The sequence below is a fragment of the Octodon degus genome, unplaced genomic scaffold (assembly GCF_000260255.1).
Source record: "Octodon degus isolate 3935 unplaced genomic scaffold, OctDeg1.0 scaffold00039, whole genome shotgun sequence".
Taxonomy (NCBI): Eukaryota; Metazoa; Chordata; class Mammalia; order Rodentia; family Octodontidae; genus Octodon; species Octodon degus.
This window is the reverse complement of record NW_004524615.1, coordinates 264,964-281,836: the sequence shown is the minus strand read 5'-3', so window position 1 is coordinate 281,836 and position 16,873 is coordinate 264,964. Positions and strand designations below refer to the sequence as shown.

General features: G+C 56.1%; 2 protein-coding genes across 7 annotated transcripts in view; both read right to left on the bottom strand.

Moving 5' to 3' along the window:
- Positions 1 to 1,742: 1,742 nt before the first annotated feature.
- Positions 1,743 to 11,406, bottom strand: CUNH13orf46 (chromosome unknown C13orf46 homolog). The gene is made up of 8 exons (XM_023715252.1): positions 11,155 to 11,406; positions 9,940 to 9,991; positions 8,726 to 8,885; positions 8,589 to 8,639; positions 7,732 to 7,779; positions 6,717 to 6,784; positions 4,788 to 4,866; positions 1,743 to 1,821 (listed from the first exon to the last, which is right to left on the bottom strand). The coding sequence occupies exons 1-8, from the start codon at positions 11,339 to 11,341 to the stop codon at positions 1,816 to 1,818; spliced, it is 651 nt and encodes a 216-aa protein (XP_023571020.1). The 5' UTR covers positions 11,342 to 11,406; the 3' UTR covers positions 1,743 to 1,815.
- Positions 11,407 to 13,057: 1,651 nt separating this feature from the next.
- The window catches only part of Rasa3 (RAS p21 protein activator 3), a 118,812-nt gene continuing 114,996 nt past the window's right edge, over positions 13,058 to 16,873 (bottom strand). For 5 of the 6 annotated variants that reach the window (XM_023715181.1, XM_004631148.2, XM_023715178.1 and 2 more), the window contains 3 exons: positions 16,140 to 16,243; positions 15,537 to 15,720; positions 13,058 to 14,512 (listed from right to left, as the gene is read on the bottom strand). In XM_023715181.1, coding sequence (XP_023570949.1) covers positions 14,437 to 14,512; positions 15,537 to 15,720; positions 16,140 to 16,243 — 364 coding nt within the window. In that variant the 3' untranslated portion in view covers positions 13,058 to 14,436. Of the gene's footprint in view, positions 14,513 to 15,536; positions 15,721 to 16,139; positions 16,244 to 16,873 lie in introns of those variants that run through there. The other variant, XM_023715180.1, reaches the window with a different exon arrangement.

Here is a 16,873-nt window from a genome sequence, read left to right as displayed (position 1 = left end):
GGAACCTACACCTGGACAAAAGGAGGGAGGGACTGAGGGACAAGTCTCACTGGAAGACCACAGAGGGTACACAGCTCTGGGGCTTCCTGCTGGCACTGGGGCCACAGGCTGTGGACCTGGGGAGAGTGCCATGGTCACCTCTCGGGGTCAGAGGTCAACACAGATGTTGGTCCTGGAGGAGCTGCACAGGCACAAAGGTGCAGATCCATTTCTGGGCATTTCTGGGCTGTGGCACAAGCATCCAGGGGCACATGTGGCCTTGGGCATTCATGACTCAAAGCTAGGGCTGAACACAGACTCCATCCCACCCTAGCCCCATGAGATCACATTTCCTAGTTATTTAGGACACTGTCCCAACCTCTGCAAAACAGAGGCCACACCCAGCCTTGAGCAAGAGGCAGGCACTGTGGGCATAGTACAGAGCAGAGCCACAGCTCATCTGCACCTCCCCACCCAACAGGTCCTGGGGTTGCTCCTGGAATCTGCACTCCTGCTCCTGGGTTCCCTGCTGCTCAGTCTGAGGAGGACCCAAGAGACAGCATGGGGAGATGGGGAGAATTCCAAGGAAGGTTCTGAGGAAGATCTGGCCTTCCTGGGCCTGTCTTGCTCCTTGTGGGCTCCCTGTGCTCCTCCCTACGCCTTTCCCCAAGGGAAACTGGCCCTCAGCCTGCAGCTACACTCTGGGGTGGGGCTGGGGAAGTAAATTCACACCCTGGGGATTGGAGAGAGGCCTCCACCTCCATCCTGCCCAGAGGCCCGCCTCACAAGCTTCAGTAGCCTCAGTCTAATTAAGGCCACAGATGAAGATCTGTGGATGGACAGATGTGACTGCCACTCCCAAGAACGGAGGGTGGTTGCAGGAATAGAGACCACTGTGGATGTGGCTGGGGTATCCCTGACCTGGGGACAGTAAACAGCCTTTGGGTAAGGCTGTGGGTCCTTAGGAGAAGTGGACGGGTTGGGGCAGGACCCACAGGTAGCAGACTGGGCCCTTGGGGAGAGAGGAGACAGAGTAATTTGATTGCAGACAGAACAGTTGGCTGGGGAACAGGGTCCTTGGCTGAGGGGCAGGGCTCTTGGCTGGGGACAGAGTCCATAAATGAAGCAGGGCCCTGTGTGTGTGGGACAAGGCCCTCATTGGTGATGATGCAAGATTGGTGGATAAGAGGACACAGAACCTGCTAAAACGGGTCCTGAGATGGGCCTCCCATCCAGCCTTGGGCCTTGGGGTTTCCCTCAGGAATGAAGGAGGCCCACTGTGGCTGCCATGCAGGATGGGTCCTTTATGCACTGAGTTGGCAGTGGAGAGTCCAGCTGTCATGAGGACAGCCCAGCTCAGGAGACAGGAGTGTCCCTGGTGCCTACAATCCCTGAGCTTGGTACCTGCCTTTCTGCCTGCAGGCTGCAGGATTTTCTCATCTATAACATGGGTTTGTCCATCCCTGGGGACAGCAGAATCAACATCCAGGGGCTTCCCCTGGGGTGTCTGACTTCTCTCCCCCCCAGGACTCTTCTGCTGTGCCTGTCCTCCCAGGACCCTGTGTCCACCCTGATCACTGCTGGGTGGAAGTCACATGGGAATTCCCCGAGGTCACACCCAGCCAAGGGTCAGAGGATCCAGGCCAGCTAGAGGTTGGGTCTGTGTCCCTGGCCGTGACGCTCACCCGCCCCCAGCTGCAGCTTGTGGGCATCTCCGTGTCTGGTTGCCGCCAAAGCCATGGTGCGTTCACATTCCAGTCTGTCTTTACTGAGGGATGGCTGAGGGTTAAGGTCTGTGACTGGTGAGGGCCAGGCTGCATCCCTCTCGGCCAGTTCCTAGGACTGAAGAGAGAGAGGTTTCGGGGAGTACAGCCACCTGGGGCACTGTTGACCAGCCTGATACCACTGTGCCACAGGACCAGAAGGCCTGTCACCAACTAGTGGCAGCCCTGAGCCAAGCCCCGAGCCCTTCCACCTCAACAGCCAGCATCCTTGCTGCCCAAGGAGAAGCCACGATCTCTCGCCTCTGCTGTGGAGGGACATGGGGACTGACTTGCAGGGCTGAGAAATGATTAAAATGGGAAGAGCTGATGGGGCAGGGCCTGCAGCTCCCACACAGGCCATCCCATCCCAGGTCATCTCAACAGTGCTGCCAGGGAGCCACTGACACCAGGCATCAGGGTCACTTCCTGGTGACTTAGCTAATTTTTATGAATAGTAGACCAATCAAGAGCTGGCTGCTGTTAAGCAAACTGGGTGGAGGCCCTGTGGCCTTCAGCTACCCATAGAGGATGTCAGGGAAATCACTGTGATAAACTGGAAACTCATAAAGGTGAGACACTCAGGCTCAGTGATCTCAGCTTTGCAAAATCCACCTACATTCAACTGCCCAATTTGAGTGAAGGAATGCATGAAAATCTAAGGGGTTGGGCAGGTGTAGCTGGCACCACTGAGCTGGTGGCCTCCACCATGCTGTGGCCCTGGAGCCATGCCAAGGCCATCATCTTAGCTAATTTAAGCATGTTGCTGGCACCCCTGTCCGAGATCCAGTACCACCAGATTCTGCTGAGCAACAGTTGTACTATCTCTGACAGATGGACTGCTACACACACACACACACCCACACACACACACACACACAGCAGCAGCAGCAGGAAGACCCTGTACTGAGCTCTGGGTTTATCCATCCTGGCGGCTGCTGCTACCCAGGGATCTGAGTGGGTACCATACTGAGCAACCCTATCAGGCTGCCTCTGCAGAAAGGAGGAAGAGCTCAGCCATTGTGGCTGATCCATGGAAAGAAAGATGTGAATTGGGTCTCAGTCATCTGGAAATGGCCTTGACTGAGGCTCAGACCATTTCCCAGCATGCTTTGGTACCCATGGATTTGCGAACCTTGTCCCAGAGGTGAAAGCAGCAGGATTTCCCTGGCCTGAGGTCCGCTGCATCCTGGGGATAAGGGTTGAGCGGATGGACAGCGGGCAGAGACTCACACCAATGATCACATGAGAGTCCAGGGGCCACGAGCAGAGGCCTTGCCAAGGGGACAAACCAGCTGTTTCCAGAAGCTTCAGTTGGCAGCTGGAGGGCAGTGGCTGGTTTCACGCTAAGTTCTGGGACAAGCAAGGCCACCTCGATTTGCCTTGGGCCTGCTCAGGATAGTCCCAGTAGGGCTTCTCACTGGGTCCTGGCCTTCCTGAGTGTCAGCCCAGTTAGTACCCCCCAGGGCCAAAGCTAACTGTCTAGGTAAGCTCTGTGGGCACAGCTCCCTGGGGGCGCCATCTCTCCCTGGCCAGGCGACCTCTAAGTCCTCATCTGAACCCCATGAAACAGACCCCTGCGTCCCTGTGGGAGCAGCAGAGGCAATAAGCTTGTCTGACCTCTGGGGGCTCATCACCCATTTCTGTCCTACTGAATGCATATGTGCTGTACACAAGTGTTCATGTGCATGGCAGTGGGTACAGATGCCCTGTATGGCCTGGTGTACTTGTGTAAGTGTGGGTGTGCACACGTGTGTGGTGTATGGGTTATATGTGTGCACGTGGCTAATTACAGACATGTATGGTCTGTGTATGACCCCAAGCACTCCACACATGTGCCAGTATGTAATGCACACATGTGCACATATGTATGCATCATGTGAAGTGCATGTGCATGTATCTGAAAACACATGTACCCATGTGTGACATGGTGGTATGTGACTGAGAATGTACATATGCATGGGTGTGAACACATACATATTAAGGTGTACTGTGCACATGCATACATGACACAGGTGAACTGTGCACACATAAGCACACACATATACACTGTAGGTTGGTATGTGTAACTGTGTGTGCATACATGCACACGTGTGCGCACACAGATGTGTTGTGGCAGGGTGCATGTGTGCATGTAAACCCGTGCGTGTAGGTGTTGCAGTGTGAGGGTGCCCATGGCAGGTGCAGGCAGCATATCTTTTGGGTCAGGCTGGGTGTGGTCTCAGGAGGCTGAGTTGCAAACCCTGAGCTGAGCCCTGACTCAGCAGCTCAGACAGGGACAGGAAAGCCCCACCTATCTCCTCCTGCAATTCTGCTCCTGCTGGGGCCTCTGAGTGGCCATGTGGCTCCCTGGGCCCGCCTCACCCAGCTCTGAGGGCGCTCCCCAAAAGTCCAGGATCCTCACTGGGCTCGGATTACTGGCTGCAATCAGGCTGTGCCTGTACCACTGTTAGGCAAGAAACCCACGTGGCAGCGGCATGCAGCCCACATGGTTGGCTTGACAGGACAGTGGGCACCGATGCCCTCGTGACGTATCCCGGCTTTGGCACAGGAGCCTCCTCAGCAATGGGCCAGAGCCTAGAGCCAACCTGTACCTTCATGTCCAAGCTGAGCGTCTAGTAGAAATGAGATGCTGGGGGTGCTGATGCGGAGGCCACTTGTCAAGGGTGAGTCAGTGGGCTGCTGGCAGTCCTAGCCTTTTGCAGGGACCTTGCACAGAATGCCCGCAGTGCCGCTGTGAGACCTGTACCTGGTCTGTGGCCATATCCCAGTGGGGCGGTGCCAGTCACCTGCCATCAGCACCTGCAGCAACTGTGAGCAGGAGCCACCTTCCTGCCCGTCCTGTCTCTCATGCCCTGCTAACTTTTTCTGTGTGCCCTTTAAAAGATCCACCACGCCACAGCCAGGGCTCACTCCTAGTGGTCCTTTGTCTAGTGTGGTCTTGGGGCTGCTCAGAGTCTCTGCCATGACAGAATGGTCTACCCCTTGTGCCCCTAGTTCAGCCAACCCTGGAGATGGATGCGGAAAGCTGGGTCCAGATCAAGGTACCTTCTCCAGGGCCACCACGCCGTGCTTGGCCTTCCTCCTGGTGGTGTATGGGATGCAACACACCCAGCTGGTCTTTGTCCTGCGGGTCAAGAGTGGGTGAGTGAGAAGCCCCCAGTATGGCTGCAGGGCATGTCTGGCAGTGGCTCTGCCCCAGACATTCCCTCAAGTGCCTGCCACCAAGTCCCAGGCCAGCAGGTACAGGAACAGATGTCTGTAGTGTTCCTGTCCTGTCGTCCTGCTCTAGAGGCACTTTGGATACTAGATGCTCACTGACACAGACACACCTTCCCTGGGGCCCAAACCAGAGGTGCAGGACAGGAGTCCCTCAAACATGGTAGTGGTAACTTCCTGTTTTCCACTCTGCTTGGGGCCAAAGCTGCCCATGTGGCAGCAAGCAGGCCACTAGTGCATGGAGGCCTATTCCCATTGCCCCAGGAAAAATGGGGTGCAGGTGGTAGGAGAGGGAAAGGGAGGAGCCAGCCCTAGTGCCCAGCCTGGCCAGGCCTGTGTGGCAGCCCTGCTGTGGGGCTCCCAGCAGGTGGTACAGTCCTGGGGAAGAAGGCCTAAGCCAAGACCCATGGCCCTGATTGTCCAGCCTGTGAGGCAGAAAGCAAAGCCACCAAGGGCCAGCCAAATAGCTCAGTGGATTAAAGCACCTGCAAGCAGGTTAAGGGGCTGGCGGTTTGATCCCCAAGCCTGCAGTGCTGGCCTTGCTCCCAGGGTGCGCTGAGATAGCAATTGAGACTGGGTGTGGTGGTGCATGCCTGTAATCTCAGCTCTTGGGAGGCTGTCAACAGGCGGATCACTACACGAGTCCAATCTAGTAGTGAGATCCTGCACACCCTGTAGACCCTTCCCTAAAAAAACCAAAAAGCAAAAAACAAAGCCACCAAGCTGAATGCCCTGTGGTCAAATCCATCACAAAGAAATAAGAAAAATAACTCTTATATGTGAGAAAAACCAGGGACGGCCCAGAGCTCGGAGAGTGGCCAGAGCCCGGGTTAGGTTGGGAAGGCAACACAGCAGGGAGCTCCTGAGAGGGACCAGAGTCCCTTCCCCAGCTCCAGAGATGAAGAGTGGAAGAGATGATGGTGAGGCCTCCACAGAGGGCCACAGTGAGACACTGCCAGACCCAAGGCCCCACCTCTGGAGTCCTATCTCTAAGAGGGCTGGCGTCACGAGAGCTGTCCCTCCTCATGCTCATCCACGTGTCCTTAGCTACAAGAAGGCAGGTACCAGTGTCACAGACTGATGGCAGTTTCTCCTTTACCTCTGTCAGCAAGTAAGTCAGACTGCACTACGCTGTTAATTCTGATGGGTGTGGGGGGGGTGGTAATTGCCATTTTGTCTTTTATTTCTCTGTGTTGTCTGTGATAAAGCAAACGAGATCGGCAGGCCCTGCCAGAGACAGGCTTCTTGCTGACTCAGTCCTAACGTCCTTGTGGCAGAGCCTCAGGGCCAAAGAAAGCCTTGACTTAGCTCAACCACATGGTGTCCGGTGGGAGGCCTGGGTTGTCAGGACCAGTGTGCCCATGGTCCTAGTAGGCCTGAGCCTGGGCTGAGAGGAGGCTGCCATGCCATGCCTGCTACACGTGGCCTCCAGCCCCGAGGACCAGGATGGATCCTCTGCAGCTCAACTCAGAAGGAAAGTCTAACACCAGCACCACCCATTACAACCTTCTGCTTCCTCCTGTCCCTCTCTTCTGGCTGTGTTGCTGGTGCAATTGGGAGGTGAGCCCAGCTTCTGGAGCAAGGTGAGCTCTGGGGAACCTGTCCACAAGCCCTTGGTGGTTCGTAGCCCTGCTGTCTGCTCCTCAGCCCCTGTAGCCTCAGTCTGCACTCCCTGCACACCCAGCATGATGAATGCCCACACCCAGTGCAGAGAATAAGCCCATCTGTACCCTGGTGCCGACCCACAGTGTCACTCACTCATCTTCTGACAGGTCCCCTGCATCCATCTGGGCCTGCATCTCCTCTCTCACGGCACAGGTGATCACCTGTGGGAGAGGCAGGGGCTGTTCAGGAGACAGAGTGTCAGCCTGAGAGAACTGTCCAAGCAACAGGCTGGGGCAGAGACAGCACAGAGGCCACCAGACAGACTGCCAGGTGGGATGCCTAGCTGAGAACTCTGGCCACACAGCACACCCTGAGGTGGGCTCCACGGCCCCTGGGCTGCAGGCCAGGCAATCTGGCCCTTTGGTCCAATTCTCCTACCTGGGGCCCTCCCGGGAGCCCCCACGCAGTTCTGCAGGGAGTTAAGGGACAGTTCTTTCCAGCCTGGGTTGTGGTCTGAGGGCAAAGGGGATAAAGATTACAATCTAGAAGGAAGGAACTTAAACTTGCCAACAGAGAACTTCAAGGAATTGTAAAAAAAAAAGATGACTGCTCACTATGGCACAGAATCAGAGGGCGAGACTAGGTAGCTGTGAGAAGGGACCAGACAAGTGCAAGCAGGGTCTGGGATTCTGTTCTGAGCGCTCTACAAATAGCCCCAGCACAGTGGTACCACTGTGATGCCCACTCCAGAGGACGGTCTGGAAGCACGGGCGGTTGTAGAGCTTTCTGAGCAGTTAGAAGCAAAGCCCCATGTTCGCCAAGGCCAGACCTGCTAGTTCCCAAGCCATGCCATTCTGCCACCCCAGCATGAATTCACATGGGCTGTAGGGCCCATGAACATCTCAAGGGTTGAGCCCACACCAGTGTGGGTGTGCATGACAGTGAGGAAGGGCACGGAAGGAGTGAGAGTGTCCCCAGTGTCCCCCTGCCAAGTCCAATCCTTGATCCAGGGAAGTATCCCTGGAGTGGTTGGTCCTGGGTCTCTGCCTCATGATCCAACAGCCTGTAAAGGGAGCATTTCCAGAAGGCCTTTCCAACCCAGCTTGCACAGTGCAGGCCTTTCCCCATGTGCAATTTGTCTTTCTCATCTGTGAGATTTTGTCTGTACCTCCTCAGCCTGATCTCCAAGGTCAATCTCCACAAATGCAGATGGTTTCTGTGGTGGAAAGAGGGATGGTGAGCTCAAAGGAAGCAGACTCCTAGGGACTTGGGGAACCAGGCCTACCAGGTGCTGGCTATGCCATGGGGGCCGGTGCCTGCACAGCTGGTGAAGGGGCAATGACAGGTGACCCCACATTCTTCACAGGGTCAACTCTGGCAGGACAGTATACTCCATGCTCACCTTCCATGCTGACCCCCTGAGACTCCAAGACCCCAGAGCCTTCTTTGTGTTTTAAGCATCAATGTCTCTGGGTGACAGGGCAATGCCAAGACCCAGGGAGCCCCTCCCAGTCCTGCTCACTCGGGCATCACTCCATTCCTAGGAGGTGAGGACACACACCGGGTAGCATGGTTCCCATGGCCCTGTGTATGGCTGCTCATGGTTTCCATCCAGGCATCATGGGTGGCCCAGAGCCATACCAAGGGCCACCTGCTACAAAGTCCTGGTGACACTGTGTCCAGCTGTTCTCATTCCCCATGGCCTGGGAGGGAGAGGAGATGCCCACCTCCTTTCACAGAGTGCCCTGTAAGAATTCCCAAGATGGCACCAGAGCAAGGGGTGTGGGCAGGTGGAGGCTCAGCTCCTGTTAGGATCCCATATCTGTAGTGATGGTGCTGATGGCAGGCAGAGAGGATGCCCTGTATCATGCAGGAAAGGAGCTTGGCTTACAGGCTCTCAGGGAGAGGAGGGCATGGCCAGCATCTACATGACCCAAGGACCGCAAACCCACAGTGCCTGGGGACTTGCTGGGCCTCAAGTACGATGTATAGCTGACTTCCACTGGAGAAGCACAAAGCTCTTGCCTCTTTTTCCAGAAGGCTGACCAGCTTTAGGGGCTCCAGCTCCTGCTCCTCCTGTAAGCCCGAGAGAGACAGCAAGCTGAAGCCCAAGATGATGTCAGTGTTCATCCAGATACTGTCCACAGACCTGGGCAACTGACCTTCGCCTCCATTGGGCATGGGCCTGCGCCTTCCTGCTCCCTCTTGGTGCTGGCCTCTGTGCTGCTCCTCTCAACATCTGGCTCCAGTTTTCTACTGTTAGGGTCTGGGGTTCCCTGGGCATCCTGGTCCTTCTTCCTGTCTTCCTCTAGGTCTGCCTGGCTGTGGGCCAGGGAAGAAGGGTCTAGGATCAGTGTCTCAATGAGATAGCTTCAGGTGGTATCTCTTCTCCCTCCTGGACAGCCCAAACACTGGGTGTGATGCCCTGGAAGTGAGCAGCTGCAAGGCCATTCTATGACAGAGGGCTAGGGCACAACAGCCTTCGAACCACTGGCCTTGTGAGGCACCTGACTGCCTGTGCTAGCGGGCAGCTAACAGCTCGCTGGGCCCATTTACAGAGCCGCAGCTAACTGTGCTAGGACCAGCGCATGGCCCAAGGGCATGGTCACCCATACGCAGGGACTTCCTGCACGGAGACCACATTCATGGAGACCAAGGTGACAAGAAAGGTGGCAATGAGGAACCACAGTGACCATGACCAATTTGGGACTTGGGTGGTTGTGGCTCTTGACTTTGTGGACATGGGGGGACATGTCCAATTGTGCCACTGAAGGGCAGTTGTGGTCTCAGCTCAACCCTGCTCAATACCTGACCATCCCCTTATGACAAATCAGCTGCCCCTTTCCTGGATTCATGGTGAGAAGGACCCTCCTTGTCTTTGATCTGGGACTTCTTGTAACAGCTGGGCCCCCACTTAGAGTGATGGTGATGTATTGGTGTGCCAGAGAAGCTCTGGGGGCAATTCAGTGACTTCAGCCCCTTGACAATCAGAAGAGGTGTGCAGGGGGCCAGGCCCCCAGGTCAGATGGCCAGATGCTGTCCTCTTGAGTCTCTGCCATCCTGCCATCTGGTCTCCAATCTGTCATAGTGTTTCACTCCCTTCCCTCAAGATGCGCCTCTGTGGGCCCACAGACCCCAGATAAGATGGCGCCCCCTCCCCAGGAGGAGTGCAGTGGCAGGAGTGTAGGTGGGATGTTCTCCGAGGTGCTGCTGACACCCTCAGGCCAAGCCAGCTAGGCAGGTGGGTAAGTGAGTCACCATTTCCTGCTCCTACTTCTAGAGCCCTGGGGATGCTCTGAGGTGTCTTCTCCAGAGCCCCAGGCTGTGAGCCTGCAGCCCAGCCTAGTACCCCACTGAGGCAGACAAGGGTGCTCACCCACTGGCGTCATCTGCGTCTCTCCTTAGGTCATGGCCCTGATCTTCAAACTCTGAGAATCAAGAAAGGAGCTGGTCAGTGCCACCCGATGCCAATATGTGCTACCCTGAATTCCTATGGCTCACCACCCCTGGCTGCTTCAGGAGGCTTAAGACCTCCTGACACTGCAACTCATAACTGAAGTGCTTCCTGCCTCAGTCACCTCAGCCTCAGGCCCATGTTTCAAACTCTGTGGGCCATCTCTACCTGGACATTTCCACACTTCCATGCCTGGCCTGGAGCCCTGGGTCTGCCACCTTCCACCCATAGCAGAAAGTTGTCCCCACCCTGTGCCTCGCATCCGTATCCTGTGTCCCCATCCCGTGCGTGTCCTTGCTCTGAATCTCTACCCAGGGTCCATGCTCTGCACCCTCCCCGTGGGACTCAGAGGCTCCATTCCACCAGTGAGGCCCAATGTCTCCAATATGCTCCTCCCAGCAGAGCTGGGAAGTACAGTGGCTCAGAAGGAGTCCTTGTCCTGAGGGTCAGGAGCAGTGGACCTGGCTGGAGAGGCAGGAAGAGCATCCTCCACCCTCCAGGCCCTGGCTGAGCAGGCAGCGGTGTCCTAGGGACGCTGGGTGCAGAGGCTTCCTGGGCTTCGATGGCCGTCGGTGGGGCATAGTTGGCCTTGAAGGGTTTTGTATAGACCTGGCCTGGGGACACTAGGATGGAGGGGTCACCGCACACTCTGCTGGATATCTCGACTGGCCTGCCCCTGTCCAAATGCCCTCCCTGGCCGGGATACTTGAGAGCTCTACCCATGGGAGTTCAGCTCCATAAGCTCAGCACACCTGGTTTGGGCTGTGCCACTGTCACTTCTCAGCCCACTGACCTTGGGACCCTGAGAAGGTAGCCTTGGGCTCCCTGCCTGTGGTTTTCAGAGGTTCTCTTCCAAGGGTCCAGGATGTGGTGTCTCTGGACAGCTCACAGGGCCATAGTCCTCCCAACCACAGTGATTCAGGACTCATCCTTGTAGACAAGGATTTTAATAGCGACTTCCGGGTCCCTGAGCCTGCATGTCCCTGTGCCCTTTGTGTCACAGGGCATGTGGAGAAGCCAGGCAGTCTCCCACCTCCTTCCTGCCCAGAAGCCCCTCCCTAACCCACAGTCATTTTGAGTCTCCTTCCTGGGGGACTGTGCCCTCACCCCATTTCTCCTACCCACTGCCTCTCCTACCCAGCTCCCTGCGTGGCCTCCTGGGGCAGCTCAGTGGGTCCCCCTTCTGCAGCAGGCCACCCACACTCCTGCTTCTCTGGAGTTCGGGCCCCTCGCTGGCTGCTTTGCTGAGCCCAGGGCCTGTGCTACAGAGTGGGACCCCAGGGCCAGGTCGGTGCCTCCTGTGTGTGGCAGGGTCCTTCTCCATCCTGACCACGGAGGGGGCTTCCAGCACCACCTCAAGCTGAGGCCATAGCTGGCAACCTGGCTGTGGCCTCTTCTCCAGGGGAGCAGTCCAGTGTTGCCAGGGACCTGCTGTGACATCACTGCAGTCAGGGATCAAAGGTTAGCCAGCCAACACAGCCTTCTCTGCAGACCCCGGTAGGTGACTTGGCTATCCCTTTCCCTTTCAGCACTTCTCTCTCTTCCATTAGAAAAGATGGAGCCCAGGCTGTTCTGCTGGAAGGCGCTAACCCACACAGCTAACCCACATCAGCTTTCCAGGCCAGACTGATGCCCATGTGGGAACCTGAGTGCAGGACCACAGCCAGGGAGCCAGTCCTAGAGGCTGAAGCTGAAGTCAAGGTGTGGCAGGCGCACTCTGCCAAGGCCTCTCCCAAGCATGCGCATGGATGGTGTCTTTTCCCTGTGTCCCAGGGGACATCTCTGGGGCTGGGCCCTGATCAATTCCTGAAAGTAAAGCAGAAGTCTCAACCTTTCTCTGCCACTAAACTCTGATAAATCATTTGTCATCAAATTAAAACTTCTCTAAATGTGCTAAAAACAATCTTGCTACATGCATCTCTGCTCACCACAAGATACCCACTATGACACGGCCTTCAGCTGAAGCTTATCTAGCTCTAACTTCTGCTTGCCACCCTATAAAAAGATAAACTATGATCAGTGCTTCAGACTTTGCAGAGTACTCCTCTGGGGTCCACTGGGTGTTATGACCCCTTTCACCTTCATCTCGTCCCAAGTTTCTGTTTCCAAATGCCTTTATGCTCTGCAGTGAGTACTAGGACTTCAGCCTCTAGTTTTGAGGCCACAACTCAGCTCCTGCCCAGTCTAAGAGAGGGTGTTTAGCACCCTATCCAGCACAATAATCCAAGCCAATGGCCTGAGAATACAATGGGTCTAGGCTGGGTAGAAGGAGAGGCAGGCAGAGTCGGTGTAGGTTGCATGTGATGTGGGAACTCATAAGCAAACCAGGCTGAGCAGAAAAAGGATTCCTGACAGAAAGCATCACGGGAGAAGAGGGTTCAGGGAGCAAGGTCTGTATGCAGACACCCCCCTGCCCTGGTTCTCCAACTAGCACCTGGGCTCTGTGTCGCTCCAGGGAGAAAAGGCTCCACTGGCCTGCTCCCCACCCAGAATAGAGGCTGGAGAAGTGGGGCACACCCTCCCTGTCCCTCCACACCCTCCTGAGACAGAGGGGGTGCCCAGGCATCTCTGTCCTTGTGCCAGCCCTGGATACAGGATCCCCTATGAAACATCTGGACCCCCGGAGTTTCAGAGAGATTTGCCTCACTGCAGAATAAGAAAGAGCTGGAAAATGAAAGCCAAATGGGGACAAAGAAGAATAAGGAGATGAGGACCCCCTCTCAGTGCCAGCCCAGCCATGGCCTCCAGCCCTTCACCCTCTGCCCAGGACAGAGAGCCTGTTTTCTCTGCTCAGGGCAATGGCCTCAGGCTTGGCACTGCACACACGGCTGCCTTCCCATCCTCTCTGAGCCCACCACATGGCTGCATCTGCTGGAGCCACCTCACCAATTGAGCAGGAGACAGCACCTGTCCCTGGAGAGATGCTACTTGTGACTAGAGACGAACTCACCTGTCATTAGAACAGTGTCCTCCATCCCCATGGCCCCTGAACCCCACGTGGTTACCAGAGAACCCCTTGGGAAAACCAAGCCATCCCAGAAAGAATAAAACATGTGCTTTAATTGGCAGTAAAATACATCACAAACCATTAGTATTTTATAAACAGAAACATTTAAGTTACAAATCCAAGTTAAAAACTTCAGTTCAGGGCAGCCCTGTGACAGTTGTGTGTCCACAGTTTCTTTTCACACTTTTCTCCACAACCTCTGTGACCACACGCAGTCACTGTCTGCCTACTGGACTAAGGGTGAGCTACAGCAACTCTGGCAAGAATGGGGAGAAGCTGGCAGGAGGGTGCACAGCAGTGCCCAGGGTAGGCCTCTCCGGGTCCTCGTGCAGTGCCATAGTGACACGGCTGTGGCTGTGTGGGGCCCGCTGGAGAGGCCCCCGTGCCGACCCAGGACCCACCATCTGGCTGGGCTTGAGGCTCAGAGATGGAGTGAATGCTGCTCCAGCCTTCTGCATGGCCAGGGGGTAGCCGCTGGCCCACAGGGTCCCCCTTGAGGACTTCAGCTGGTGTTTGTGAGATGTGTCTCCCTCCATTGCATTGGTTTTGATTCTTTGTTACCTTATATCAAAGAGCAATTAAAAATGGTCCTTTAAAAAAAGTTAACAAAAATGGTTTGAAAAATGCACACTTCTATTTTTAAAATCTTCCTCAAACTATGGCAAGCATGTGAATTCTAGCTTTAAACCTCATCCAACAGCAAAACAACGTGTGCGGACCCAGGGGCCAAGTGACCCCCAGAGGGGAGCGACCCACACCACCTTCCCTCCCCAGCTACTCCAAACCCCACAGGGTTCCGAGCTTGGGACCTCTGTGCTGCTCTGCAGGTCCCAGGCACAAAGCAGAGGCTCGGGCCAGGAACAAAGCCACAAGGGCTGGGTGGAAAGGTCAGCAACTGGCTGCAGGGCAGCAACTTTGTGAGGAGAGAATAATACTGTTAAGACCCGCACAGGACAAAGCCGAAATTCAAGGCTGGGGCTGCATGGGTGTGGAGACCAGCGCAGCAAGGACAGGGATGGAAGCGCAGCTCTGCACAGGGCAGGGGTCATGCTGGCTGGACTGCCCGTGGCTCCAATCAGAAACTGGTGTGATTGTGAGAAAGTCCACACTTCCAGGTCACTCAGCTGACCCCTGGATCCTGGGAAACCAGAGAGTGCAATAAGGCAAACAGGCCCCCGTTCCAGAAAGGCCAGGACCACCCGCCCCTGGCAGACGGTAGGGTACATGGCAGCTGCCTCTTGGTTCTGGAGGGGACATGGATGCCCTTGAGGCACCAGCAGCCCACTGGTCCCATGTGCATGCAGAGCCCGAGAGCCTCCTGTGTGCATTCCAGCCACTCGGCTCTTCTTGGCTGAGGGAGGTCAGTGCGTCCTGCCGCAGCTCGCTGGCTCCATCCAGAAGTGCTGCGGGCCTCACATGGAGTGGGTGGAGACCTCTGACTGCTGCCTGATGTAGTTCTGGAAGCTCTTGTCTCCGATGGGATGCTCCCTGCAGGGTTCGGGGGAGCAAATGAGGCACTGCCCCTCGAGGCGTGGTGTCCTGGTACTCCGTAAGCTTTACTTATGTGTCCACAATATGACATGATATCAACTGCGTTCAGCAAAGGGCAGGGCAGGGCAGAGGTAGTTTAGACCTCATATGGAAGGGAGGCCAGTGGCTCTAACATGTGGCATGCTTAGCAGCACGTGTGTTCATATTGTATACGTGTACATGTGCAGATCGTGGGTAAAGTGCGCACACATGCAGAATGCATGTGCAGAGCTGCACACTGCATACAAAGTGCCTTGCTGCAGATGCGCATAGATCACGTGTGCAAGGTGTATGTGCATGTGTGGACTGTGTGTGGGCTATGCACTTAGGCAGCCTGCATGTATGCAATGTGTGCGTACAGCACAGGCAGAACACATACATGTAAGAGAGCTCTAAGAGGTTCACGCTGCCCCTGGGTGTTGCTGCTGTGCCAGTGGGCTCCTTGTGAGGTCCGGGGTGGGGGGATCTGACAGTCAGGAGCTAAGACAGTAGTCCAGGAGCTGGGTCAGAGCTACACCCAGGAGGCACTAAGCTTAATACTGTGGGCAGCCTGGCCCTGGGCAATGCCAGTGCCATCTCTGACCCTGACATGTGGGTTAGGCACACAGATTCAGGAGTCCAGGGCTGACCCAGCTGTGCAAGCCTAGGTGCCACTGGACAGAAGCAGTGCCTTAAACACCTGCTCTTGTGGGCCAGGCCCCCTCCAGCCCTTGGCCATTTGACTCAGTTTCTCCTACCCCTGTCCTGCTTAGCCTGCCCCAGGCTCTCAGGCTGCAGCTGGTGGCTGGGGTGAGTAGGCTATGGGACAAGTCCTCCCTGCCACATGCCCTGCCCCTTGATCCTCAGGACAGGCATGTGGTTAGTCCAGAGCCATTCCTGTGCTGAGCACTTTTGTGGCATGTGACACAGGGGGCAGGTGGGACTCAGCCAAGGTATGGAGAAGCAAAACTAGGCAGCACCTGCCCTGCAGCCCTGTACTCACTGGCTCCCATAGCGTGTCTTCTTGAACTTGTCCCTGCGGTGCTGTGCATGCTCCTGCTCTAGGGCCACCACGCTGGTGATGACCTGCCTCAGCGTCTTATAGGTCTCCTGGGGGTCATCGATGAGGAATGTGGAGTATTCCTCCTGCTCGGGGCCATCGTACACAGACCTACTGCCACAGGCCTCTGTAGAACAGCACAGGGTCGGTATGGGTCCAGTCACCACCACCATCTCCACTTTCTGCTCAACCTGTTCACAGCCCAGTCCTAAGAACTGCCCCTCCAAGAAAGGCTGCCACTCACACAAGGCAGAACTAGGGGCTTGGGAGCTATGTCTTTATGGTCAGCATACAGGAGGGCCCTGTGCCCTTGCCATTCTTTTGGGATGACCTGCATGTCACCTGCACCTCTGTCGAAGCTGGGAGAGAAGATGTCGTGCCTGGAGACAGGCTAGCCCAAGGGCCATGGTCACCGCTGCTTCCCCAGCCACTGCATGGCTGCCACCATACCGCATCAACACTTGCAGCTGCCTCAAGACTCCATGTCCTCTGTACAAGGCCTGTGTGCTCAGAATGCGCCCGCATCACTGTGGCCATTGCACTCACCCTGCATCTTCTCCAGCTTGCCCATGTAGGAGCTGAAGAGCGAGTAGATGCGCTCCGTCTCTCGGTCTCCATCGATGTCCAGCTGGATGTTTGCCGGGAGGCCACTGCCAACAGAAAGCGCAAAGAAGAGCAATGCTTTCCTGCTGGTGCACAGCATCACGGCACTTTCTAGTGCTGTGGAAAAGAAACTGGAACAGCCTGCAGGAAAACCCCGCCCTGGCTGAGGCTGAGTGTGAGGAAGGACTGTCCAGCACAACTGTGGAAGTGATGGACTGGAAGGCCTGTCCAGCCCTGGGTGCTGGGAGTCTTGGACCACAGTGCAAAGTGATGAGCCACGCGGAGCGGTCTGAAAAGGCTCTCGGGGGCAGCTGCTCCGCCCTGAAGGCCTGGGCCTTCTACCGCTCTCTGGGGTAGATAGGGACACAGAGCACTTGTACCAAGCTCAGATTCTGCATGCTCCAACCGGACATGAGTTCCTCAGGTCAACACACTGCAAGGATTCAGTGATGGAGCATGAAACCCCGGTGACAATCACATGTTCATCCTCTCCAGGCATCGGCACAAAAAGCCGTTACTGCTCCTGCTTGACCTCACAAGTCTCACGGAGTCTCAGTAGGGACACTGCCAGCCCCAGGGGCACAGAGGCGACATGGGCACCCAGGCCACCCTGCCAGGCCTGGCACGGGTTAGAGGCAGAAGTGACAAGGCTAGGGGAATCACAGTGCCTCTTTTCC